This window comes from Nanorana parkeri, unplaced genomic scaffold, assembly GCF_000935625.1.
Source record: "Nanorana parkeri isolate BGI_ZX_2015 unplaced genomic scaffold, ASM93562v1 scaffold1173, whole genome shotgun sequence".
Lineage (NCBI taxonomy): Eukaryota > Metazoa > Chordata > Amphibia > Anura > Dicroglossidae > Nanorana > Nanorana parkeri.
In genome coordinates, this window is record NW_017307441.1 from 234,966 (window position 1) to 262,008 (window position 27,043).

General features: G+C 43.8%; 1 protein-coding gene across 1 annotated transcript; it reads right to left on the minus strand.

The window, feature by feature from the left end:
- Positions 1-9,568: 9,568 nt before the first annotated feature.
- Positions 9,569-25,175, minus strand: MTFR1 (mitochondrial fission regulator 1). The gene is made up of 7 exons (XM_018568344.1): positions 25,036-25,175; positions 24,436-24,531; positions 17,846-17,961; positions 16,979-17,220; positions 15,858-16,104; positions 10,953-11,121; positions 9,569-9,671 (listed from the first exon to the last, which is right to left on the minus strand). Exons 1-7 carry the CDS (start codon positions 25,099-25,101, stop codon positions 9,606-9,608), a joined length of 1,002 nt encoding a protein of 333 aa, XP_018423846.1. The 5' UTR covers positions 25,102-25,175; the 3' UTR covers positions 9,569-9,605.
- Between the last annotated feature and the right edge of the window lie 1,868 nt (positions 25,176-27,043).

Genomic DNA, 27,043 nt, shown 5'->3' on the forward strand with positions numbered 1-27,043 from the left:
CACTGAATGCCTACCACAAGCACAAATCCACATTGCTCCAAACTACTAGCAAACCTCAGCAGCCTAAGCCGGCTATGAAACCTCGAGAGTTGGAAGGAGCAGGGATCAGGTAAGTAAATCTCCATTTATTCCAAATGTACACTTAACCCTTGCAGTGCGGCTAACCTGTACTGCAAGGGTTATTTTTTTGTCTGCCTGGAGATGAGCTTTACCTGATCATTTCTGATCACACAGAAGCACAACTATTATAGGAGTATATCATACACACAGAAATGTGGCTCACTTTTTTTCTTTGAGCTGCACATAGCTAAAGCCACACACAGACCCGTGGACCAAGTCACCTTTCGGTCTATAAATTCAGTTTTAGGCACCACTGGGAAACCAGATCTGCTTATATCGTCACATTACAGTGTCAGTAATTCCGCACACCATTTTACTATTACACACTATACCCGTCACACACTGAACATCTGTCTAAACATCCGATAACTTTTCCTGCTGACATTCCGATCCTTCCACTTAAAACTTCGAGCTGAACTCCAGACAAAAGCAATCTTTTAATATTTGCACATTAGAAATAAATGACCTGTGATGAAGTATGCCCCAGTTCTGGCTGCTGCAGTATTCGTGAAGTTTCCCCGCCCCCACCGGCATTGAGATTTGCGTTACTTTTGATTGGAGGAGGTGCGGCTGAACGTCATGATCTCCCCTCCAATCACAGAGAAAAGAATGCATGGCTTTTCGTGAAGATGGTGTACAGCAAACAACTCGCTGCACTGAGCATACTGCAGCTGGAACCTGATATCTCGGCATTGACAGGACAGTGCAGGCTGAATAAAAGCTAGAAATGTCATGAGCGCCGCAGCCGCCAGAGATGGGTCACAGATTATCACTGGTAATGTTGTTTTTTTTTTTTTACGGTGCACAAAATCATGTTCTTTAATACTCCGAGTTCTGGGAATCCCGGGGGTGGTATCCCCCCTAATGCCACTCACATCATCCCCGGCCTTTCCCGCAGGTAATTACTCTAGGGTCTTTCTTCAATGGCAAACCAAGGGCATTCACACGGTAAAGGACCTTCTGACTCCCCAGGGCTCCTGCAAGACGTTTGCTGACCTGCTGAGCACCCAAGCCATATCTATTACGCATTTCCTTCAATATGCCCAAATACGGCATTTCATAGCCAATAATCTTGCCCCACCAGGGGATGGTACGATCTGTGGACTCCTCAGTAGACTACTGTCCTCCCCATCTGAGAAGATGCCGCTATCTTGCATAGTACACACCATACGCTGGCGCCATCCCATACCAAACGCACTGACCACCTTTCCCGCACAAATGGTCCGCCTTTCTTCAGTTACCCTTGGAAGACACTGATTCTCTGTTACTTAAAGGCTGGCTTTCCCTACGGAAAGTGGTTATATGTGAAAACTGGAGGGAACTCCAATTCAAAATAATTCACAGAGCGTATTATGCCTTCAATCTTAAAATTAAGTCTTCACCCCGATTGGTTGACTTCATGTCCCAAATGCCATGCACCATCACTGAACCTGGAACACCTACTTTGGTATTGTCCCTTCATCCAATTATTTTGGACACAAACTATAACGTACATGAATGCAGGCTCTGCCACCCACAGATCTGTTGACCCGGCCCTCTGCATATTTCATGTAGTTAACCCCTTTATGTCACCAGCGCCCAAACAACCATCCCGCTGGGAACACATATGCCTTATCGCTGCTAAGAAGGCTATCTTGACGAACTGGCACTCACCTACCCCTCCTTCCTTAGCAGGCCTGAAAGAATTGTTACATAAGTTGATGTCCCTGGAGAAACTTGACGCCCGAGACAACTATACCCACACTGATAGATTTTTCTCTACCTGGACCCCGTTTCTAAGCTGGGAGCTTCCCTTAGTAAAACTCCAAGAGTTGATGTCCCTTTTTAAAGACACTAAATGGTATCTTGAAGCAAAACTTACTTCAACCCTGGGACCCCTTAACAACAATCCACCCGCTACCAGGTCTACTTACTAGGCATGGAGTCAGCCCCACACTACGCACAGGGGGTAAGCTAACTGGAGGGATGTGCACTAGTTCCAAAAATGCATTAGTGTAATACATGCGCTATTTCTGTGTTATATTTTGTTTGTTGGATTTTTTGTATTCTCTGTTACATATTGTAATGTATTCTTACTTACCCATGTCCTACAGGACTTTTAGTCGCTGACACTGTTGTAACTCTGCGATTAAGCCTGCTTTGTATGCTTGTATTATTGAAAATCCTTCAATAAAAATTACTTGCTTAAAAAAAAAAATACTCGGAGTTCAGCCACAGAACCACATTGAACAAGCTTTACATTAGGGTTTTCCTAGAATCATTTATGCTTCTATGTTTCTGCCCTTCTCCCTTAACGTTAGAGACCCCCCGTCTCATTGTCTGCACATTAAATCCGACATAGACATCTATAGGGCTACTTCATTCTCCTAGCCAGGATATAAGCCCCCATAGAGGGGGCTCTACTGTGCAGGTACCTTCAGTGGAGTGGCTATGAAAATGTAGTGTTGCTGGCACTGTAATCAGGCTAGTGGATTTGTAGTTTGATATTATCTGGTTAATTCCAGGTGTTCTGCTATTGATTGCATTTACCTGAGTGGGGTGAGACCCTGCTACAGAGTGGGGGAACACCAGGAGTTTATATGCCTCCTCCACCATTTGCTAGGAGTTTCATGGGCAGTGGTGCATCCTGGAGGAGTGCATATATATATTGTGATGGACTCCCTGGCACCCCGACTGAGCACCTCCGTCAGTGATATGGCTTCCCAAATGGAACGTATTCCAAACCCTGTTACCATTACCTCAAGAATCAGGCAGCACTCATTTTGAGGTAAGCAGAATGACGCAAGCCTTTATTAACACCAAGCATTGGAGTTTTATAGGAAGAAACCCACCCCCTCCCGGTCTAGAACGAACCGGTATCAACCACTTTGTAGGAGGCTGCTTTGTCCCAATACACACTTCGAGCTGAGAGTCTGATTAGTTTAACTGATAGGTGTGGATGGGGGATGGGAGGATAAACAAAGAGACATACACACAGTGCCTTCCCCAGCGTTAGCAATACACAGCCTGGATTTGTCACAATACTCTCCCCCTGTTCCATAATCCGGCTAGACCCACACGGGTCAGCCAGGGGATGTCCGGGAGCACAGTCCTAGATCTCAGTTTGCCGGGAAAGCCCATCCACGTTTCCATTCTGCTTTCCCGGCTGATATTGCACTGTAAACTGCAGGGCAAGACTCCAGCGCAACAAACGTCCGTTGTCTCCGGAGACTTATGTTAAGCCAAATCAGGGGGTTATGGTCGGTGAGCACCGTGAAAGATCGTCTATAAAAATACGGCTGAAGTTTCTTCAGAGCCCATACCAGCGCTAGGCACTCCATTTCAATAGCCGCGTACCCCACCTCCCGGGGTAGTAACTTGCGGCTGAGGAAGGCTACAGGGTGCTCACCGCCGTCGGCGCCCACCTGGCTCAGCACTGCTCCCAACCCAAAAGTAGAGGCAGCTGGGTCCCATCATCGAATGTAGAGCGCGTCTGTCTGGACTGCTGCCGGGTGGTCACCGGGTATGCCTCGGATGAGGACTCCGCTACGAAAGATGAAGCCAAATTCCCCAGATCGTTTCCGAGCAGGACGTCTGCAGGCAGATTCTTCATCACCCCGACCTCCAGTTCGCGGTTATCGGCTCCCCAGTCCAGGTATACTCGGGCGGTCGGAATTCGGACGATTTTTCCCCCTGCCACTCGTACTGTAATGGCCCGTCCTGTATGGTCGTCAGATCTCACCATCCGCGGCTGTACTAGTGTGATGGTGGCTCCACTGTCCCGGAGCCCTTGAGTGGGGCGTCCATTCACTTTCACCGGCTGCCTATGGTGTTGGCGGTTATCTAGAGCAGCTGCCTGCACAGGGTCCACTTCGTGGAGCACCTCAAACTCCTCCTCGTCCCCTCTTCCTACCATCATTACCGGGGACTTCTCTACAAAATGGGCTGTTGCTCTCTGGGGTCCCACTGTAGCTCGGTTCCACTGCAGAGACCGCGGGCGATTTCGGGGGCAGTTGCTTCGCATGTGTCCCACCTGATTGCATGTATAGCACCTCCTCCCAAAATGGGCTGCTGCTCTCTGGGGTCCCGCTGTAGCTCGGTTCCACTGCGGAGAGCGCGGGCGATTTCGGGGGCAGTTGCTCCGCAGGTGTCCCACCTGATTGCATGTATAGCACCTTCTCCCATCCGATCGGAGAAGGTGTGCAGGCGCTGCCCGAGGAGGAAGGTACGAGGGCGGTGGACGGTTTGTTGTTACTGGGGGACGAGGTATCACCGCCTGAAAGGGTCTGCTGACTGGTCGAGCTTCAGGTCGAGGGGGCCTCCTGGTATCAATATACTGATCTGCCAGGACTGCAGCTTCATTAATGTTAAGCGGTCTTCGGTCCTTCACCCAATCCCTAATTTCGACCGGCAACTGGTCGTATAGCTGCTCCATCAAGATGAGCTGGGCAGCTTCCGCCATGGTGGTGATTTGGCATCCCGCGAACCAGGCATCCACGGCTCGGGCCATCTGGTGTGCTAGCTCTGTATACGGCTGCTCGGCTTCCTTCCGCAGCCCTCGAAACTTTAATCGATGAGCTTCCGGGGTGATATTATAGCGGGCTAGGATCCTCTCCTTCACCCGCTCGTAGTTCCTTCTGTCTTCCGCAGGAGTAGATTCGAGGGCACTCAAAGCCCGACCGGACAGTTTACTGATCAGGATCTTCATCCAGTCAGCCTCTTCTACTCCCTGCATGTCACACTGCGTCTCAAACAGCTCCAGGTACGCATCAATGTCTTCCTGGCCGTCCTGGAAGAGTCGGAATGAGTCAAACGGTATTTTCCTCCGGCTCCCTCCATCGGGCACTGTCTGTCGGTCTCCCGCTCGTTGAGCCTCCGCCTGTCTCAGGTTGGTAGCCTCCGAGATGAGCTTGGTGATGGTATCTGAGTCAGGTGGAGTGCTATACAGGGATAGCTTCCATTGGATATCCCGCTGGAGCTCCGTGAGCTGAGCGCCCCCCTCGACCGGAATATACTCAGGGATTGTCATGTGCTCAAGGCAGTCTTCCCCCAGGCTTGGCATGTACAAGGTTGCAGAAGTTGACAAGGCCACATGTGGAGCCAGGAGAGGTCTGGAGCTGTCTGGAGCTGTCTGGGATGAGAACAAGAGGAGCCCTATGACTGTTGGAGGTATCAGGAGCTGATAAGGACCTCAGGAACAAGTCTGGTGCCTCTCCTAGGGAGAAAGCTTGCTGGAAAGATGTTGTAATTGCTACTTTGCAACCAATCTTTTTTTGCCTGACATAAGTAAATGTAGTTATTTATTGTGTGTAAATCACCGGCACCATATTGGTAAGCTTAAAGTGAATCTGTGGAAATGACATGGTGTTGTGGTGAATGGCGGTCTCACTTTAACCCTTTGCATTACAGAGGGGAGGAGAGACCCCCTGCTTTGATCTCAAGAGCTACTGATCATACGGACATGCAGCATTTGCTCAGAGTGACCTCTACTCGTCCATTATTTCATTCTGTGGTCAGTTTGGATTACGTAGATATGAGTCAGGTTTACATCAGTCTATTTCTGTCCTTTTGGATTTCACAAAAACAGTATACATCCAATCTTCATGCGAGGACTGCTGCTCTCTTATACATAACTCTAATGAAACTGTGGCCATGTATTAATGTGATACAGATTACAAAGCAGTAGTGTATAGAATACTGATAAACTCTATGCATGTGATAACACTTCATGTAAGTTTTCCACATGCATAGTTGTGTTAGTGATGTCACTGGACATCATACTTCTATTTACACTGGACATAAAGACTAGAATTGGAATTCAGCAAAACAGAACTGTATAAAACAAAAAGACCATTACTCACCAACTGATGATTAGCACAACACGAGCAGCAAGAATGTGACTGTATACTATGCGAGGACCACTAGGTGAAAGCAGTAGGCCTGGTTCACACCTGTACGTTTTGTAGCGCGTTCAACGCTCTACGAAACGCTCAAACATGAAAATCCCATTGTTTTCTATGGGTATGGTTCACACCTTGCCGTATTTATGCCCGTCTAAACACGCTACAAAACGGCCTACGCCTGAAAAAGGTACATGAGCTTCTTTGCGGCGTTTTTCTTGCGCGTTTCCATTGGGATACAGCCAAGTAGCCCTCGGAAAAGCGTGTTTGGCGCACGTTTTTTTTACCGCGAATCGCGGTAAAAAAGCGCGTCACAAAACGCGCATATTCAATACGCCTAGGTGTGAACAGAGCCGTATGGCCTCCAGATTGGTATTCTGACTCAGCAAGGTCTGTAAGATGGAGATGGAAGCCAAATGTTGTTCTCTCAGGTTACCTCCGGCAAGCAGCACAACCAAAGTGAATGTAAACCCCAACAATTAATGTCTTTTGTTTGCTCCCTTTTGGTCTATATTTTCTCAAACAGACCTACTAGTTCTCATCTTGGACTACAACATGATTAGCCTTCATGTTGTACAGATCTGTGAGTGGGAATGGTTGAGTAGCAAAAGACAACGGCCAGGCTGACAACGGTCAGTCCACACATATTGCACGTGTTGTCAGTTCACAAGAGGACTTAGAAGCCGAATACATTTCTGGCAGATGAACAGGAACTTGTCTGTGCTTGCAGGATCTTCAAAAGGATAGAACACCCGGAGGCATGAATATACTGCAAAGATGTACTGTGTTATTTATTTTTGCCTTGACATATGCATACTCTGCTGTACTGCACAAGGCCAAGGCACTCTGTTATGTTGGCCATATGAGAAAACCATGCCCGTGCTTCAAGAAGCATACTGGCTTCACTTAATGCCTCTTACATACTGATGTTTATTTATAGATATAAATAGACATTTACACCAATCAGATTCATCCCTGCCTTTGAACGTGATCAGTAAAGCAAGAATCAGAGAGGAAGTTTTACAACGCAGGAAGTACACTCCCGAGCCTGTAAGATGCACTCTAGATTCTGGTTGGAGTAGATAACAGAACTCCGGTTAAAGGAAATCTGTACTGAAATGAAATTAAATACAGGGGCTGATCCACTTTAGAAAATGTTAATGACTGTCTTTGATTCTTGCAAACTCCAGCGGAAGCATGTAGCAAATAATATCAGATGAAGACTGAACTTTGAATCCTCATACTTGTCCAACTTGACCCATCTGCTGCAGCAAATATAAAGGGGTTCTTACATTTCAGGTTATAGAATAGCTGCCATGAAAAGCTCCAAATTAATGAGTCTTCCAGCAGCGGGGAGCTTGAGCCCATAGAAGGTTGGGATAAACCTTTGCCTGTATCAGCTTGGCACCAACTATCAGAATATGAATACCACTTTTGGGTACAATGTCCCTCTAGTAAAGTGGAACTGCACCCCGTATACATTAGCTATTAGAGGATGAATCAGACTTCACTGGAATTACTGGGAGGGAAATCTTTCACACAATCATCAAAATAATGTTGCAGGTTTAGATCCTTCAACCTGAGCTAGAATTGACCGGTATAAATGTACAAAATGCATTCAACATTTTAATTTCCCAGAACTGTAAAGTTGCAGCTTTACACAATGACTTAGACAAATGTCATAGACCATCATCTGAAATACAGTGTGTACCTGTATTTACACTATTACAGACACATTGTAAGCAGTTCTATATTGTTATACTGGAAACAGACTATTTTCTCATTTATGTATTCTATAAAACAATAGATACAGACCATCTCTGTAACAGAACTGCCAAGCTATGACATAATACTCATGGTCAGTACTACAGGGGGAAAATACAATTAGGATAGATGCGGGTGACGGCTAACCAGATTTTTGTTATGTTGCAGAGGTGTGGACTGGCACTGCTCACACACAATTGGAAAAGAACAGGCCGTCTCGTCTCCCGATGCCTAGGTGCATGTAGTGTGTGGCACATTCTCCTAATGCCATAAAGAGAAATAAGGGTGACATAGCATTCCATTTAATCAATTACTCTAAAAGGAGAATTTAAACAATTAGAAGTAGCGTCCCCCACCTTATTCTTGGGACACTATTCTGTACATTCTAGGTATCTACTAATAACTTTCATTAATTTAAAAAAATAAAAATCAGTCCTGTCTGTGCACAGTAAAGCAAACCTGTGGAGTTGTTTTAGGGTATGAAGCTGGCTCTGGGGTCAGATCACTCCATGTGCTTACCTGTGTATTTAGCTACTTTGCAGAATATCCCAGGCACTCCAAATACCAAATGCTCTATAAAGTAAACTGCCCCACATGGTCACCCATCCCTTCCTGTAGCTTTCTACTGGTCAGCAAACTTGCTCAGTGGACTCAAAGGCAAACAGGAAGGAGAACATGGCAGGAAGGGGTGGGCTGCATGATTATTATGCATGTGGTGGTCACAATTTCAAGTACAGCATGCAAGGATTTGAAACTCCTGAGATGCTGTAAAGAAGCTCCATCCAGATCGAGGGCCAGCTTTACACCATGCAAAACAACTATGGGGGGAATTTATCAAAACTGGAGCACACAAAACCTGGTGCAGCTGTGCATGACAACCAATCAGCTTCTATCTCTCATTTTCAAATGTTAACTGAACAAACTGAAGAGAGAAGCTGATTGGTTGCCATGCACAGCTGCACCAGATTTTGTCTGCTCCAGTTTTGATGAATTCCCTTCACTGTATATAATTCAAGGCCAATAGTATGGACTGCGATATGATTGGTTACAAACAAACTGGACTGTGTAACATCAAGTGGCATCATGAGGGTAAAGGAGCAGGCCGGTTCAAATAGTTGCCAGGCAGGGGAGCTCTAAACAACAAGCCCAGCACTTACAGTAACAGCTCAAGAAAAAACCATTGCTATTCAGATACCTATTGGGGTGAATCATAAGCATAGCAAGCTTAAGAAGAACACTCCCATTTTCATTTCCTTAAAATTCTACAAACAGCTGAACTCCATAAGCTCCCACTAATATAATGGACTTCAGGTAACTAACAAAAAAAACAACAGCAACCACTACGAAATAAAACATATCTGCAAAGCAATTCAAATTATAAATACACAATGTTGCTTTACAGAACATTTCCTGAGTTCCAACCATGCCTAAAAGCACCTGTAGAAAGTCTAAACGTTTGCTTTCCATGAGGAGGGAAATCAGAAACTCCTATATATGTCAAAATAAAAAGTATTATCTACTACACAACTCCTGAACACTTCATGTTCCATAAAGTGCCCGATTCTAAATAAAGAGGGAATCCACCCCTCCGAGTACCAAACATCTGCAGCATTGTACGGTATCCCTAGAACTGGAATAACGACTCTACTATACCACTAGTACTGTAAATTCAAGCCAACGCTTCATTATCCACCACAATTTGGCATGGCAAGGTTTAGTGTTATACAGATTGTGATCCAAGTTACAAGATCCCTTTAGAATAAAATACATTGCACATTGGATCTCATTTTTCAAGTCTTATTTTAAAAAGTCAGGACATTGGAAAAGATGTTGTCGTGTTTTTCAGGAATTGGCAGATTCAACGAGGGTCTTCATTTTTCCGGTTGACTTCAGCATGTGAGGCCCAAACTGGAAAAGAAAGAAAGAAATAGTTGTTACAAAGATACTTCATCATTCCCGCTGGCCTTAAAAAGACAGTCACTCACATAGGGACTGATGTCAGCACTCCCCGTAGCATCCAACATCAGCTGGCACTGGGGATTCTGATGCCGGCTGCAACATAGAAAGGAGTGGTGGGGGAGCACTGGCAAAGTGACTATTGGGGGTCAGGGGGTCTTTATGCAAACACACAGTCACTTTGTCCTGAACGGGCAAGGTAACGGTTTCTCTAAATCACTAAACTATAATGCGTGGATTTGTCATTTCCAGCAATGTAGCGTCTCTCCTTGCTGAAAATAATCATTATAGCTTAGTGATTTGGCCATTCCGACACTACCTGTCAAAGAAATATCTATGTTGCGCATATCACTCCCATTATTTCTTTCATTCTCTCAAAAGAACTGCTAATATGGCAGCTAGAACATATGGTATGTCCCTTCCCATCCTCTGTCCCCGTCCTCACCTCCTCTACTCTAATGGACGTGTTCACTTGAGGATTCCTAGATTTCTAGAGGATGGGGAGACCCTCCAGGCAAAAACGAGCAGTTAACCCTTGCAGTGTGGGGGTAGCCTCACTGCAAGGGTTAATAAAATGTCTGCCTGGAGTTTTTCTTTAAAGAGGAAATACAACCTTCTATCCCTTACAGCCAAGGAAGGTGCCATCTTAGCTTCCCATTTGGGTTGCAGTTGCCATTGTGTTGCACATTTGATCAGCTATGACAACAGACATTTGAGGACTTGAACGTTTAGTTGAGATCTCAAATAAGCACACCTGCAACCTTGACAATTGGTATGCCTTAACAGTAACAATTTAAAGGTCTTGGGAGACTATTAAATTGGCGGTCTGTCTATCTAACCTTTTTTCTGGGTACAAATAAGTCTTTTGTGGCAATATTGGCTAGCAAAAATATATAAATGTGCTTGTATTGTTTAACCAGTGCTAGTTCTAAACATCCAGTCTATAGAAGTATACATTTTATTCCGTAATTTGTCTAGTTTATTATACTACAATTAAGTTTTTTATGACAAAGCATGGCAAATGTATATAAAAATTAGATAAAATGGTGTTTTCCCCCCATTTTGCTCATTGTTGTAAATGCATCACTTACATATTTTTTTTTTTTAAAAGACCTTGCTGTGAAAAGCAAGGTCCACTTAATCCTGCTATATAGACTTATAGCAATCACCTCATTTAAATAATTCTACTGAAATGTACTTACAAACAGAAGAATAACACAAACATTCACATACCATTGGTGTTTCTGCAGCTTTCTTTGGCTCGATTTTAGGAAAAGGTTTGTCGGATTCCCCTTGGCTGTCACTTCGATATCTGTAGGCAAATTTCTTCTTTAAAGCTTCAGCAATAAGAGTTGCTGGGTCAGCTGGGTCACTGGGCTTAGGCTTTAACTCATCAGGTGTTCTACAAGGAAACAGGTAAAGAGGCATTGATGCAATTCTCAGGCTGTTTTTGTACCATTCCCTCTGACCAGACAACTAACCAATAGAACAGTAGAGATCTCAGTGCCAAGGAATGAACTTTTTGGTAGTTAGTATTGTTCTTAGTAACCATTTTACCCAAATGTAGGCCTTCCCTTGTTAGAATGGATTTATAATATATGGAATTGCCAATTATTTCTTTTCTAGTCTTTAGGAGAGTGAAAAAAACAATAGAAGTTCATTATTTTTTTAATACGTTCAAATAAAATGTGATGACCAGTTAGTGCTGGCAGCGTTTTGTGAATGACTGAGTGGAGAAAGGGATAACTCCAGCGTCTATGTTTGAGGGATCTGTAGCAAGCTGGAAGCTTAACGGGATCGGTACTATCCGGAAAAAATGAGAACACTTTTTAAAGAGAAAACAGGCCACAGGGGGCCACACCAAGCAAGTCAACCCCTGATGAAGCAGTAGGCCGAATTGAGAGGGCTAAATCTTCAAAGGGGCCGTATTTTGTCTACTTTGGGTCACCCCAACTTCATTTAAAAAACAAAAAATGTTCGATACTTCGAAATTTAATATAATAGTAAACAAATTGCAATTTTCAACATTTATTCCCAAAGAAAGGCCACAAAAGATTTCCTAAAGTATTTAGCTGCAAAATATTATAAACTGCAGAACAGCTGGAAGTACTTTTTTTTTTTATCCTTAAAGTGACATTAACCCCTGCAGCACTGGTGCCAGTCTCTGATCCAGCGCAGACTGCTGTCTCTTCCTGTCCTACGGTGTCTTTCCGACGTGCACGCTCACAGCGGCATGCATTGACTCTCATTGTGTCTCCTTCTCCCCGCCGCTGTTCTCCACCGCGCATGCACCTGCACTCATCCTCCTGCACGGCCGTTCGGGGAAGCGGATTTTTACAGCCGGGAGTGAGCGGCGGTGGACAGAGGTTAGGGTTTTACCTGTTTGGTAACTTTTTATATGTTTTTGCATATATCCACTGCTTGCTAGCAGCGGATATGTAAAACAAATTAGACATTAATACTACAATACATCACTGAGGGCCACATGTGCGTGTGGGGGCCTGTGTTACTTTAAAAGGAGAATAGAATTTTTAAATACAAAAATCTAGGAGATAGAAATGGAGAACATGGGAACAGAAGACCAGGGGGCAGCCTTATAAAATCTAGAAAACGAAGACCATGTGCCAAAAAGCAGCACTCACAACCCCAGTGAAGTGAGCATTCACAGGAAATAGGGGAACCCTAAAACAATAGTTTGACAGATCTACCTTCAGATGGTGAAGTTATATGCTGGGGTGCCGTCCTGGCCCCATCCAGAATAACAGAGCATCTGTTTTCCTGAAAGTCTGTGGCTAAAAGATAGGCCCAAACACCAAGAACATCCAAGCAGTTCAGAGAAACCACCTCCTAGTTTTCTGGTGCAGGACACAAGCATGGTAGGTGCATGTGCCATTTCTGACAGCCAACTGCACATTAGTCAGCAAGGTGCATTGGGGGTGCCAATCAGAATGTATATTATCACATCAATGCATATAACGTGATGCTGCACATTATCACACACAATGTGAATAGGCCCTTAATGAAAAGAGAGTGAGACGCCAGCAGTCTCTGCATGGAATAGCTAAGGCAGTCCTAAGGGCCAGCCATTGGTCCATACCCAGTTGCTGAAAGGAGTATCTGTCCCATGGGGTGGGTGAAAGCCCTTGCACTCACACCATCCAAAGTACATTTCCAAGTCCAATGGTACACTTTGTGAGAAGTGGATTTGTGTGGCTTCTGCATCATCAGGATTTTGTGATGCACTCAGGACCTAAGAATCAAAAGTCATGTCATTAAAGCCAACGACCAAGGTGCAAGGTGGAAGACTGATCCCTGAGACACCTGGGTGGTCTGGCAGGGCTCACGGTACATCTGTGAGTAAGGTTACCAGGTCAGCATACCTTGCTCTACTGCACCAATCCAGAGCTATAATGAACACCAGAATGGCCAGCCAGGAGTGAAAATGTGAACAAATTCCCGTTTGCTATAGCAACCAGGTATGCGTGTACACATCAGCTCTGCACCAACATACTGCATTGTGTCTGTGGCAGCAAAAGGGTTAAAAAGGCCTTGATAAAGACTGAACACATTTCAGGTAAAAGCATAAAATCAAATACCTTAAAAGCTTACTTGCAGCATTTTTCCTCCATAAACTATTTTTTATTTAATTGCAACGTGTCTTTAACCTTGTTAAGGAGTTTTATTACACCAGGAAGAGCCAATTCCCTAGCACTGCCCTTTCATAAAGCCCTCGCCACTTCTGAGAGCATCTTAATTACTGTCTGTGCTGGCCAAGCTCCTTCTCCCTTCACTTCCCTACATAATCTTTTATGTAGCTGGCAGGGGAAGAAAGGAGTGAATACTACAGAGTATCACTTGAGTGACAGCTCTGAGTCTGCCGGGGCTACTTACATCACATCCAAGATGGCGCAGGCGAGCAGCAGTCTCTGGGCTTTTAGATGATCTACACCAGGGGTCAGCAACCTTAAACACTCAAAGAGCCATTTGGACCCGTTTCCCACAGAAAAGAAAACACCGGGAGCCACAAAACCCTTTGACATCTAAAAATGAAGATAACACGTCATATATAATTTTTTACCTTTATGCTATGTATAGCATGTATATAGGAATATGTGGGCCTAGTAACGCACTGGACTCTGGGCCTAGTAACGCACTGGACTCTGGGCCTAGTAACGCACTGGACTCTGGGCCTAGTAACGCACTGGACTCTGGGCCTAGTAACGCACTGGACTCTGGGCCTAGTAACGCACTGGACTCTGGGCCTAGTAACGCACTGGACTCTGGGCCTAGTAACGCACTGGACTCTGGGCCTAGTAACGCACTGGACTCTGGGCCTAGTAACGCACTGGACTCTGGGCCTAGTAACGCACTGGACTCTGGGCCTAGTAACGCACTGGACTCTGGGCCTAGTAACGCACTGGACTCTGGGCCTAGTAACGCACTGGACTCTGGGCCTAGTAACGCACTGGACTCTGGGCCTAGTAACGCACTGGACTCTGGGCCTAGTAACGCACTGGACTCTGGGCCTAGTAACGCACTGGACTCTGGGCCTAGTAACGCACTGGACTCTGGGCCTAGTAACGCACTGGACTCTGGGCCTAGTAACGCACTGGACTCTGGGCCTAGTAACGCACTGGACTCTGGGCCTAGCTAAGACCCCGCAGAGCCCACCTGAGAGTGACCCTGCTGAGCACACCATAGATCCTGCACAGCCCATCTGAGACTCTCTATGGTGGGCTCTGCAGGGCCTCAGGTGGGCTGGTCGCCGGGGTCCCTTTCCCTGTACCTCCTCGCAACTCGTCTTACCTGCTGCTGGGGCCTGGCCTCCTCCACCCCTTCCCCTGTCACCTCTGCCATGCAGCCCCTGGTACAGCTAATACTCATGTAAGAGGCCCCCCAGGCTGCCCAGACCCCGCACATGGGTACCAGCCGTACCCCTCTGATGGCGGTGTTCTAACAAAGTTTGTGACTAGGTTGGAATGTGTGACCGGTGACGTGGTCAAACATTCCAAAGCCAGGAATAAGCCAGGACCGGACCTCAGTTGGCCTCCCCCTACAGCCTCAGGCCTCGAGGCCCGGGCCGTAGTTCCGTCCCTGGACAGGGAGCCGCAGCAGAGGGATGAAAGAGCTACATGTGGCTCCGGAGCCGCAGGTTGCTGACCCCCTGATCTACACCAAAGGAGGCTTTTCCAGGTAAATAATATGCAGAAAATACTTAAATGCATATATCCTATGGGCTGATTTTAGTTACTGATGGTGTCTTTAGGTTTTCAAGGTACAGAGACTGCAAATTTTGAATGATGAATACGCCGAATATCAGCAATGTTCTTTATCACACTGAATGCAACATTATACAAGAAGCAGACACAGCACACCACTAAAGACATGATCATTTCTGGAAGCAAATATAAAAGTGTCCCTTCCAAATTCAATTATTCTATTCAATCAAATCCGCATTCCGCAGTAAATGGAGTTTGTGTCAGTAGAAGAGCTCTAATCATAGAAATGATTCATCCGGGAAGATTTCTAGCCAGTTTTGCTTCCAGAAAATGTATTTATCCACAGCAACACAATTTCAGATGCTACGGACACAAAACTTCACGGGGAACCAACTCCAAGCACAAGGTACCTGACAATCCAGCACTGTGCCACTGATTGAATGGCAAGAGAAAAGAAGCCTGAACTGCTTGGAAAAATGAAAGTCAGTCAGAAAAAACTCCAAACCAAAACTGATCTATACCTAGATGTTACTACATCCCTTGAGAACTGTACATGTCCATATAATAAGAGTATTATGAATATGAGACTTATGTACAGTGCGGTTCAATGTGACATAAGGGGCACAGGTTCAAGAATGAAAAAGAAATAGTTTAACGCTGATCATACACAGCCTTATGTTTGTAAGCAATGTGCCCAGATTCACACTGCTTACCCGAATCAGGTCATCAATGGGCCAGGCAGCTCCGGAATGTTACACAACAAAATCAGCAGATTGGGAGGAGGCAGACAGAAATGAATGCAATTTACACAGTCGCCTCATTCCCCCGAGAACACTCGAACAACTATAAAAGGTCTTAACAGAAATAAGCAGAAACTGCTGGACTCCCTCTATACAAGTATGTCGTCAGTTCAAGTTACCTTTTCACAGAGCGCAGCTTCACTCTGTTCATGTCTTTCAGAACATCCAACATGTTTGGCATGTCTGGCTTCTTTGGTGCAACGTCTACCACTGTTCCTGCATTGTTCTTCTGGCTTTTTCTCAATTTAATGAGGTCAATGGCAGATATACTTCTGTGAAGAGCAGCAGAAGGTGGTGGTGGTAGTGGTGGAGGAGGAGGGGGCGGAGGTGGTGGAGCGCCAGGTGAAACAGGTGTTGCAACTGAGCCTATGAATTTGTGTTAAACAAAAAATAAATAAATTTATATTACATACGAAAGGAAAACAAATATTTCCAGTCAATCTTCCTAAAGATATAGAACAGAGATAATAGTCAGTCACATGCAACTGGACTTGTTCTGTAATGACTAACTAGTACTAGCTTGACTTGTATAAAAGACAACCATCACAGATATATAGAATAGATATCTAGGTTATTAGCCAAATCCTCTGTATGTAGGAAGACCCGGAACGCTCCCCTGCTCCCTTTAGGGTTCACCCTACAAAGAGTGCTGCTAGCGTGTAAACGTACACTTGGGTGCAGTGCAAAACATGTGAATAGGACATATTTCTATTCATTTGCAAAACAGCAAAGAGGGCTCCGCAGCCTAGAAGCATTGCTCTAAAGGTTAAATAAACTTTTTAGACAGTGGGCATCCGTTTTGTTGGGGGCTGCTGTGGGCATCACTGGTGCTGTGTTGTTTCAGTGGCCTTTTAGTAACTGTGCACAACAGACCTTCTTTTTCTTGCCAGTAATATAGTGAAATCTATGCACCCAAATCAGACTATCAGGCACTGCTAGCATAAGTGGGTGTCCTTATTCTTTTTAGAATTTTATTTGAAGTTTCATCAAAAAGACCTAAATGTCATTTATATATGGGATGCTAATCCAGATGCAGGAAAATCATTTATCTGGATTCTAGGAAGATGTGGTAGCACCTAATATGCCCCAAACTATGCAGTATATTAAAACCAACACATTCCCAAATCCTATATGCTGTAACAGAAGCCATTACAATCAAATACTCTGCATCCAAAGGAAGAGTGAAGAATGCATCAGAACATGTCACCATAACTGACCAGGAAGCCCTGTATGGAAGTACCTGCAGTCACAATCTGCTGCTCTTGGAGAGTAACAATCTTGGCAATCTGTGCTCTTAAGTTAGCCAGTTCATTTTCCAATGCATCGATCTTCTGCAAAGCGTTTTCATTGGCCGCTGGCTGCAATCTCACCTCTGGTGCCTCTTTCAAAAGAGCGGGCATGGATACCTGTCTTCTGAGTGGTTTGTCATAATGGCTCAACTCATCTTCGAATGATAACTTGTGATGCACATGATTCTGCGCCCTGTAAACATATTCACAAAAGGTTAAATCGGAGCAGAAATATGACCTGAATAAAATGACATTGAAAATGAATGAAACTAATCAAACTCAAGCTAGGTCAATACAATACAAAATCTTTTAATGAACAAGATGGACATCCAATATGGTGACACAAGCTAAACAAGATTTGCTTTCACGCTTTGAGACAATTAGTATTGTGGTGACACAAGCTGCAATCACTTTTCACTATTCTACTGTCCAGACTACAGTGTATGGATCCAGCACCTTACTTTCATGGATCTGAATGTACTGAATGTACAGCTAGAACGCCCCACAGTCTTCTATGTGGAAAACTGACAGACTGCAGAACAAAGGTCCAAGTATCATGGGTAAAATAGTAAGACCAGAGGATCACAGGCCAGTCAGTCAGATTAACACATCTCAATGCACACAAAGTCTTTGCAGCAAGGATCACAATCTTTTCATTGATTTTGGGTAAGCAGTGTTTTTTTTTTTTTAACATTCTAGACGGGGCAAAGCATATCTCTTTGGCAGCCATAGTTCTACTCAAAGCTGCTGTTTGGCAGAATATGACAACTCCACCCTCCAAAGGAAAAAAACAATGCTTTACATTACTTCAGTCTTACCTTAGCCTAGTAAATGCTTCTCCTCCCTCCTCCTCATCAGCTAGCCATCCCACATCAGCAAAAGAGGGTACCACAACACCATTCTGACTAGCATGAAGTACAGGATATGGAATAAGCTGCAATTTACATGAAAAACATTGTATTAATTTTTTAGCATGCTACTACATACTTTTAAAGAGCACCTGTTATCTAATAATAAACACTGTGCTGTGTTGAGGAGAGAGGTAGACACTGCACCAGTTTCCTCGAATGATAAAGGTTGAATTACATTTTGGAACTAATCATGTTAAGGACTACTCTAATCTGGGTCACCTGTCACCAGCAAAATGCTAGCAGGTTAGTCTATGGGTTTGGTTGTAGGACAGGCTCACTTGTTGCCGAGTATCACATAATAGCGTATCTTTTCCACGATCTTTCCCCCGATCAGTGACCATATACAGTAAACTCTCCGTTATCCAGTATTCAGCTACCCGGAACTCCCATCTAACAAAAAAAAAAATCCTATGTACTCACTATATTGACAATCTACCTTCTAGGAAAGGGAGAGCGGGCTCTGGAGCATGGAAAGGTCCAGGAAGGGGCCGAAAAGTGCTGATTATCCTGGGAATGAGTGTCTGAAGGATCATTGAAACGGTTGTCTGATTGATGGTTTGTGAAAGTGCTGTGTCCAGTGAACAAGCACCACCTAGTGATCACTCCCAGTACTGCAATGTATTGCTGATGGTTTAGAGTACAATATACTGCTAAAGTATGTGGTATAGCATGTGGTATAGCATTAGCTAAAGCCATTTTTAAATAGTAACTCTTAAGCAATCAGAAACAACATTTATCCAGAATCTACCAATCCACATGGATGCCGGATAATGGGGGGTTTACTGTACAATAAGAAGTGGCACATAACTGGAAGAAAAACTGCACACAAAATAACCCTGAAACACTTCATAATAAAAAAGCTAAACTCCTCAGTCTAGAGTTTGTCTATCCCCATTACATGCTTCAAGGGATCCACCCATGTTTTGTATGATTCAATTGTAAATTGTGCACCTGGACTTTCCTATTGGTATTGCATACCTATGTATGTATATGTCTGTTTTCAATAAAAATTTATACAAGAAAAAAAAAAGCCGACCTGCTTTCTGTACAGCATTTCAGTGTTGAGGAAATGACAGGTGCTCTTTAAGTCTACACATCACAGCATACAGCTATCATGGATATTATTGAGCCCCCTCTTATAAATATGGTTTAAATATTACAGTAAAACAAAGTGGCATTCGGGCAGTGAGATATAACTAGGGATATACACTTTACACTGCAGTTAATTGTCAGTTTCTGAAAAATAATAGGTTAGTGAGGAGACATATCCTACTGATGGATTTGGTGTTTGGGTCAGGTTTTAATCCTGAATAAAAAGAAAAATACTGGAAATACATTGCCTGGGTGAATAAACCCAATAGGACTTTGTGCGGCTTCGTTGCTCTTTACAGTTTAGTTTATTATAAAGTTATGTGATTTATTATTAGTGATTTGATAACTCAGAGATGTTTAGATGTTGCTTAGTCAGAACCAAAGGTTAAAGCTGTACCCTGGGCATGATGAACTAACAAAGCAGATGAAGTCTGCGACTACTCAAAAGGCACCTACCGTGATGACTGCTTCCTTTTAAAGAATTGTACAGGGTTATTCGCAGAAGGGAGAAGAGTTTGGAGAAGGCAGGAGAAGTGAACAATCTAGACCAAAATAGCGGATTTGGAAAAATTCTCTAATTCAGCTCACTTTCCAGTTCAGCTATGTTGTCCTAGATTGTTCACTTCTCCTGCCTTCTCCAAACTCTTCACCCTTTTGTGAATAACCCTGTTAGAGTAAGTGCACTTCTTTCTGCCCCCCCTGAACTGACATCAGAGCCCACCCTCACCCTCCACAGATGCACACTTACCAAAATCCCACTTCGGGGGACTCCATAGATTGCTTATAAAGTCTTCTCTCTGCTGGTCACCACTGAAAATGCACTATTCTATCAATTCCACAAATCTTGTTTACATGTGAACTGAAGTAAGCACCCGCTGTACTTTAGTGGCTGCTCAGATGTAAGCGCTACATGTCCCAACAGACCTTAGCCCTATGTTCGCGTCTCCACTCCCCTCTCCTCTCCTCCTGGCCATTGACAAAATACACAACCCAAGTGTCGTTTTGTGATTGACCAGCAGGAGAGGGGGGGGAGGAGATGTGATCGTAGTACTGAGGTCTATGAGACCTGCAGCGCTTACATCCGAGCAGGCACAGAAGGACCGCAGGGTACTCCTACCAGCATGTAAACAAGTAGATTTGGAGGATTAAAGACGTAGCAGTCATCATGGGAGGTGGCTTTTGAGTAATCAGAGGCTTCAACTGCTATAACCCAAGTTCACTGTGCCCGGTATTCAGCTTTACATGAAAAAGTAATCACTCTTTACAACGTTCTAGGTGTTAGACAGAAACAATGTATTGAGCCCAGTCAGTGTCCAAATGTAATCAAGGCACTTGTGTGTTATTGGTATATGTACATAATGACAGTTCTGACAGACATGCACAAAAATGGCAAGACGGCATGCAGCACTCCGGAGGAAGCACTGACCTAGCAGTTCACAAACGTGTTCCTTCACAGAACGGATGCAGCAGAGGAGGAGGAGAGATCACAGAAGATGAATTTCTTTACAGGCCACATGTCAACTCGTTATTAATTACTTCATAACATATTTCAAAACCATTACAAAATGAGAAAGACCTTGTCATAGACCATTATCCAAGCTACAGATGAAAGTATGCATATTAAATGTTACACCCCAGCATTAGATACACAGTGTTTCCTACTGAAGGCGACTTTATACTTTAAGAGGATTCCCAGTTGACCTGAAATGTCCCATTTGCTTTGAACTCGCCCACATAGTAAGAGAATACCCCCTCACATCAACCCAACTTTACTGACAGCCGCACACAATGTCACCTAAAGTTAAAACCTGGTATTGTGGCATAAGCTTACACAAAGAGGTTTAGTATGAATCTGATCACAATTCAGTCAGACAGTAGGAAGGGTTCCTGCATTTTTAAAATAGGAATACTAAATGTAAGCAAGGGAAAAAGAGAATCCTATGTGAATCTCAAGTGAAAATCATCACCTTTAAAGTGTATCTAAACCCGAAATCTATTTTTCAGTATTTTTGGCATCATGGCTTCTTGTACAGTTTTATTTTGCAGATTGTTTTTTGTGAATCTGCTGCAAGGTTTTTATCTGGAGATCCTTCCGGTTGCAGACCGGCAATGCTAGGCCACTGCCTCACAATTCGAAGCAGAGTTGTCAGCCGGCCATATGCTCTCCTTTAGTTAGCTGTTGGCCTTCCTGGCAGGAATACAGAAGGCATGTGCAGACCAGAAAGGAAGCCCAACGAACAGCAGACCTGACACTAATACTAAACCTTTTAGCATGCGGGCTAGTGTGAACAAGCCTTTAGAGTTTACATACACTTGGAAGGACAATGCAATCTTTGGCACAGTTGTTCTCTAATCAATTTCCTCCACTTCCGAATGCAGCTTACCAGGCCAAATAATGACCTTCCTCTTCAAATCGGGCCCATTACCCAACTGCCTTTCCAGCAAAAATGTCCTCTAAGTGCTTAATTCTTATGAGTCAGGCTGGCCATACACCTGTCAATTTTTTTTGTTCAAGCCGCGGGCTGTACGAAACAAAATTGACGCGATTACTCCATTAACACAAACAGCGTGTCGGTTGAGGAAATCGCCGCTGTTTGCATTGTATTCTGACAGGTGCCACCGGCAGCTGTCAGAATACCCGATCAGAGCAGGCAGCTCATTAGCTGGCGTCTCTAATCGTACGAAGATTTTCCAGCCGGCTCCTTGGATCAGCTGATCGAGGGATGCCACCTGAAAACCGGCCGAAATTCAGCCAGTGTATGGGCACCTTAAGCCATATTCTGCTGGAGCACTGCAAGTCACCATGAGTATGGCTTATCGATAGGAATCAATGTGGCCATGGTACACTAAGAGGAAGATCCCCATGGGGAAATTTTTGCTGGAAAGGCTATGCAGCCGAACAACAAAGAACGATGACTTGAGGAGAAAGACACGTTTTTGAGCAGGAGTGCTGCACTCGCAGGGCGAGAGGGAATTGATTAAAGTCCACAATAGAAGTCACCAGCACTCGATATGTGCAAGAAGTAAAGCATGTGACAATTGAATAAAAAGTGCTTTACATATCATCGAGTGCTGGTGACTTCTATTATGGACTGTATCTGACACAGCGCCATCCGTGTTGTCACTTCAAGCACCAACCTCTTACTCAAGGTCTGTACGCTGCATGGAGTGCAGGTGATTTCATATTATTAGGAATTGATTAAAGGACAATTGTACCAATGCATTCAGTGCTCGTTGGTGCAAGCCCAAAACTAAGCAAAGGAGAGCCTACATGAGTCATTCAAGGTCTACAATGGCAGCACAGCAAGCACGGATTCACTATAGCAGTAAAATACACACGAGTAGAGCTGCAGCTAACGATTATTTTCAAAATCGATTAGTTAGAGACTCAGGGATAATCTTTGACTAATGGCTGCTGGTTTTTAGTGCATTTGTTGTCTGCAAGTGATCCCATAAAATGTGCCTTACCTCACAATAAAAAGGCAATAAATTGGCAGATGGAAAAACCCAATTATGTTTATGAGGAAAATATAAACAACACAAACACCTGCACACACAAACTAGGTAAAATACATTTGTAAGAGTTCTAGTTGACATTTCTTACCCAACAGATTGTGCTAAATACGCTCATTGTTCTAAAGCAGCATTAATTACATAATGAGAACACAGATAACATTGTCAGGTCCCGGGCATCACTCCCACCATGCACTGCAGTCTACAGAATGGACCGACAGGAACACAGTGTCCAGAAATTCTTTTATCACCTACACGCTGGCTCTCACGCATCTAAACTAATTCTAATAAACACTACTGCTATCATCAGACTCCTAATGATTTTGATATGCCCAATTACACATTTAAAAGATTGCTAATAGGCTGCATAAATAAATAGGGAAAAATCCAGCTTATGCAATTACTAGGAAGTTAAAGGGAGAACTATGAGGCTGGTGATTTCCACTCATCCTCATAGTTAGAGCCAGCCTGTGACAAAGAACCTGTCACAGGTCGGCCCTATTGATCGTGAAGTGAGCAGAAACATGCCGCCGATCCGCTCACTTCCCGATCGTCTCCCTGCAGTGAGCGGTCACTGTCAATCAACATTTCCCGCAGTGACACCCCTCTCCGATCCTGCAGCGCTGAGTGGTGGAACGAATGGGGCGGGGGGCTCTGCCTCAGACAGTATTGCTGGGATCCGTCCCGGCTGCGGCGCTCTCAGTATATCAGGGGCAATAGCCTGCAATGTACTGAAATTTGGGTCACGGTAGGAGGTTAGTATATGTCCTCCCATGACCCTAAAGAGAACTACGGAGAAAAACACTTACCCCATAGTTCTCTTTTAATACTTAGTTTGTAAAGAAACCCTGTCACTATGACCTCCCCATGTAGCAGCAAGGAGCCTCCGATCCATTCAGACTTAACACAAAGCAGCAGAACTTCCTTGTAGTGTTTGTAGTACTTGGCAGACTAACATCTGAACATTTAGATTAAATTTAGTTAATTTCCTTAAAATGGGCAAGAAATATTTGAAGGATCTATGGGGGTGTTTTAAAGTTTGTCTTATACTATGTATACAGAAAACCAATGATCCCAAATTAAATCTTTCCAAATGATCTTCTGATTGAAAGAATTGCTCAGCACAAAACAAACATTAAAAAATTGATTGGGTTGATTTCAATTACATTTTTTACCTGGATTGTATCATTTAAATGAAAATAATGTTGACTAGTCAATCACCTGATCCTATGGGATGAAAATGGTGGAATGCGGAAGGCGTCTCGCACAACTATAACCAAGGACAAAACACACGATACTGCAATCCCTGCTAAAGCAGATCCAGAGTAAGGCAACCTGATCATCGGAACAGTGCAAGCCGAATCTATTATGGATGACGCAGCTCTTACAATAGGCAATTTTAGCTGTTCTCCTGAAAATTGAATGCATGTTGATTCATTCCACGGTGTCTCTGTGAAATAGGCCTAGTCACTGTCCTGTGCGAGAGTGCTCTGCTGCTTTTAATCAGGAATGATATACTAAATGCACTTTTTTTTTTCTATCAACTGTTTTGTCACATAAAACGGTGCTAATGAATCCATGCTATGCAGTAAACGTTAGTTTATATTCTGTACAGACTATGCCAAAATATCTCATAGAATAAAGCCATCACCAAATAATCATAATTTGTATTACCAGAAGTCAGGTTGCTACGAAGGGAGTAGGTAACCTCAGCACTCCAGCTGTTGTGGAACTGCAAGTCCCATGAGGGAGCTGGAGTGCCTAGGTTGCTTACCCATGCACTAAATAATCATACATTCCATATAAAAACACCATTTAGCAGTCATTTATTCCTATACTTTGCTAATCTCAGTTACAACTTAAGGCATGCACAACTTTTCTATGCATCATACCTGGAAGTGAACTCTTGGCGATTGTAGCATAGGCAGATTTGACCCAATCTTTCGGACAATACTACGAGATGAACCATATGGTTTACTTGACCACATCTGGGGGAAGAAAAAACATTGAGACGCTGGTTACTTGAGATGCTCATTACATTGTAATGAAGTAGAAACCTCAGACAGAACAATAGGAGAAGAAGAAAAGAAGGGAAGGAAGAAGGGAGGGAGGAGCTGCTCCGACTTCAATACTTATATGTGCTATTCTCATTTTCAGCTACTGAACACTATAAAACAATCTTTTCTAAAACACATATGAAAAATAGCCGAGAGCTCCACCTCTTAGCCTTCACTAACATTTGTGTCCTCTCTCCAAGATGGCACTCAAATCCTCAGCTTCAATATCACATTTAAAAAGTCATAATAATTTGAATGGTATTACTCATTAAAATGATTTCAGAATGTTGGTAGGAAAGAAAAGGAATAGGGGTAGGAAACCAAACTGCAATAGATAATCTATACAGAAATATGAAGTTTATTCATATACTAAATATTTATATTGGGGTTAGGTGCTCTTTAATCTTCCCAAGTACATTATAGAGCAGAACTTACCGAATCCATATTATGAGCAACCTGTTGGAGAACCATTCTAACTAAACGTAACAGCCAGTGCAGCATCTGATACTATGAAATCTCTCCACAAAGAGCACAATATTAACAGTCCGCATCTGCTCTTCCATAGTCGAGCTGGAAAAGTAAATGTAAACGTTTTAGATGTGGTTGCCCTATAAGGATTGGGAACAAAGCAAGGCCGGTTATAACAACAAGTTCAATTATAAAAGGAAAAAGTGTCAGGAGAACAACCTGCTATTTTTAGGACTAGTTCACCCAGACAATACATGTAATTGTACCATCACTGTTTTCTCCTACTGGGTGTATGTCACAGCTAGTGATTCAAGCACAACTGGTCCTGTGCACACAACAGGCAAACCTTGCCAATTCAAGATAGTTCAGGTTTTTACAGCATAACTTCTCATCTGAGGAATTTGTCATAGAATTTGAACTGGAATATTTGGCAAAAAAACCCTTCTAAATAGGCTAGACCTATAAAAAGGGGAAGAACTGTACAGAACATTTCCTATCAGTATTTATCGTCACACAATTCTTGTTATTTTGCCATTACACATAGGTTACACAGGGCTTGTTATTAAACATACATTTTGAGGAGTTTTGAACCTCACCATTCAGTTAACTAGCACAGATAAATACCGGTCAGTAGACAAAACCAGCCAATGCTGCATCTATTCCTGCATTGACTAACAATAGTCGAAGGCATAGAGTTCACTTACCGTAAAAAAATGTCTGCGCACATCGGCCATACAATCAACTACACATATTCATCCTGTGTAGCCTTCCACAACCCGACAGCACACTGAAAGACAAAAACACATCCTGCTGTGTGGAAGAGGTTACCATTTCTCTGACATGCGTCCGACAAGCTGCTTTGTAAAACTGCCACAGAACGGAAAACGTTCTAATTAAAATGTAAACCTTATGTTTAGTTATGGATACAGTGGAAAGTAGGGATGCACCCATACCGTTTTCACTATCGAGTTCCGATATTTGTATTTCGATACTCACCGATACTGCCGGTAGCATGGAGCCGGCTTCCCGGGCAATCAGGAAGCTAGGCGGCGTGTCATTACCCGTGCTGTTTGGCTGGCTCTATGCTTATTGGCCCCGGGAAGCTGGCTTCCTGGCCAATTAGCATCAAGCCAGCTTCCTGGCCAATCAGCATCAAACCAGCATCCCAGAAAATCAGGATTGGCTGGGAAACTGGCTCCATGTTCCCTCGCGGAACTGCCAGTAAGAGGGAATCTCCTTCTGACCAGAAGTTCCGGTACCGGGGAAGGTATCTGTGCATTTGGGCAAGTACTCACCCAAATACTCGGTATCGGTGCATCCCTAGTGGAAAGGATTAGAGCCCGTTTTTCCACTGCTATCAGGGAAACTGCACTTTCTGTCCTAGTGAAAATGGCATTAGCAGACTAGAAGTTGGGAAAATCTGCAATCTCGTGACAAGCAGGAATAAAAATCTTGCAAATGTTCTAGCTCTTCCCTGTGCTACCAAAAAATAAATTTTTAGTTCTGTATATATTGATATTGGAGAATTCCCCCCACTTCCTATCTGGTAAAATGTTGCTCATAGCACATAACGTGAGGGGAAATCTCACGTGCGTTTGGACTGTGCTGGCCTTTTCTCCAGCACAGCCCCAATGTAAGACAAGGCAATTTACCTCGTCACAGATGGGCACCATTCAAATTACCGCATTGCAGTGGTAACGTGGTGGTATGTGTTTAAAAAAAAAAAGTACTGCATGCAGTACTTTTTTTTTCAGCGCAGTGAGATCTGATGCAGTACACCCGCCTACGGTGCCCGTAGAACTTGACATTTCAATAAAGTTTAAATTTAAAAAAAAAAAAAAAAGAAGAAGTACATAGTGCAATGTGTCAAGACAGGATTGGCGTATCTGCACTGTGCCAGGCACCACACACCAGCCGCTGTGCGATGTAGCGCGGTGGCTGGTGTGAATAGACCCTAAAAAAAGCCCTAGATAGC

Excerpts from the sequence above, each read along its gene's own strand:
- MTFR1 (XM_018568344.1), bottom strand. The coding sequence starts at position 25,101 with ATGCTGCACTGGCTGTTACGTTTAGTTAGAATGGTTCTCCAACAGGTT. Across the intron at positions 24,532-25,035 it reads TTGCTCATAATATGGATTCG|ATGTGGTCAAGTAAACCATA; the intron begins GTAAGTTCTGCT and ends TTCTTCCCCCAG. Across the intron at positions 16,105-16,978 it reads GCAGCAGATTGTGACTGCAG|GCTCAGTTGCAACACCTGTT; the intron begins GTACTTCCATAC and ends ACAAATTCATAG.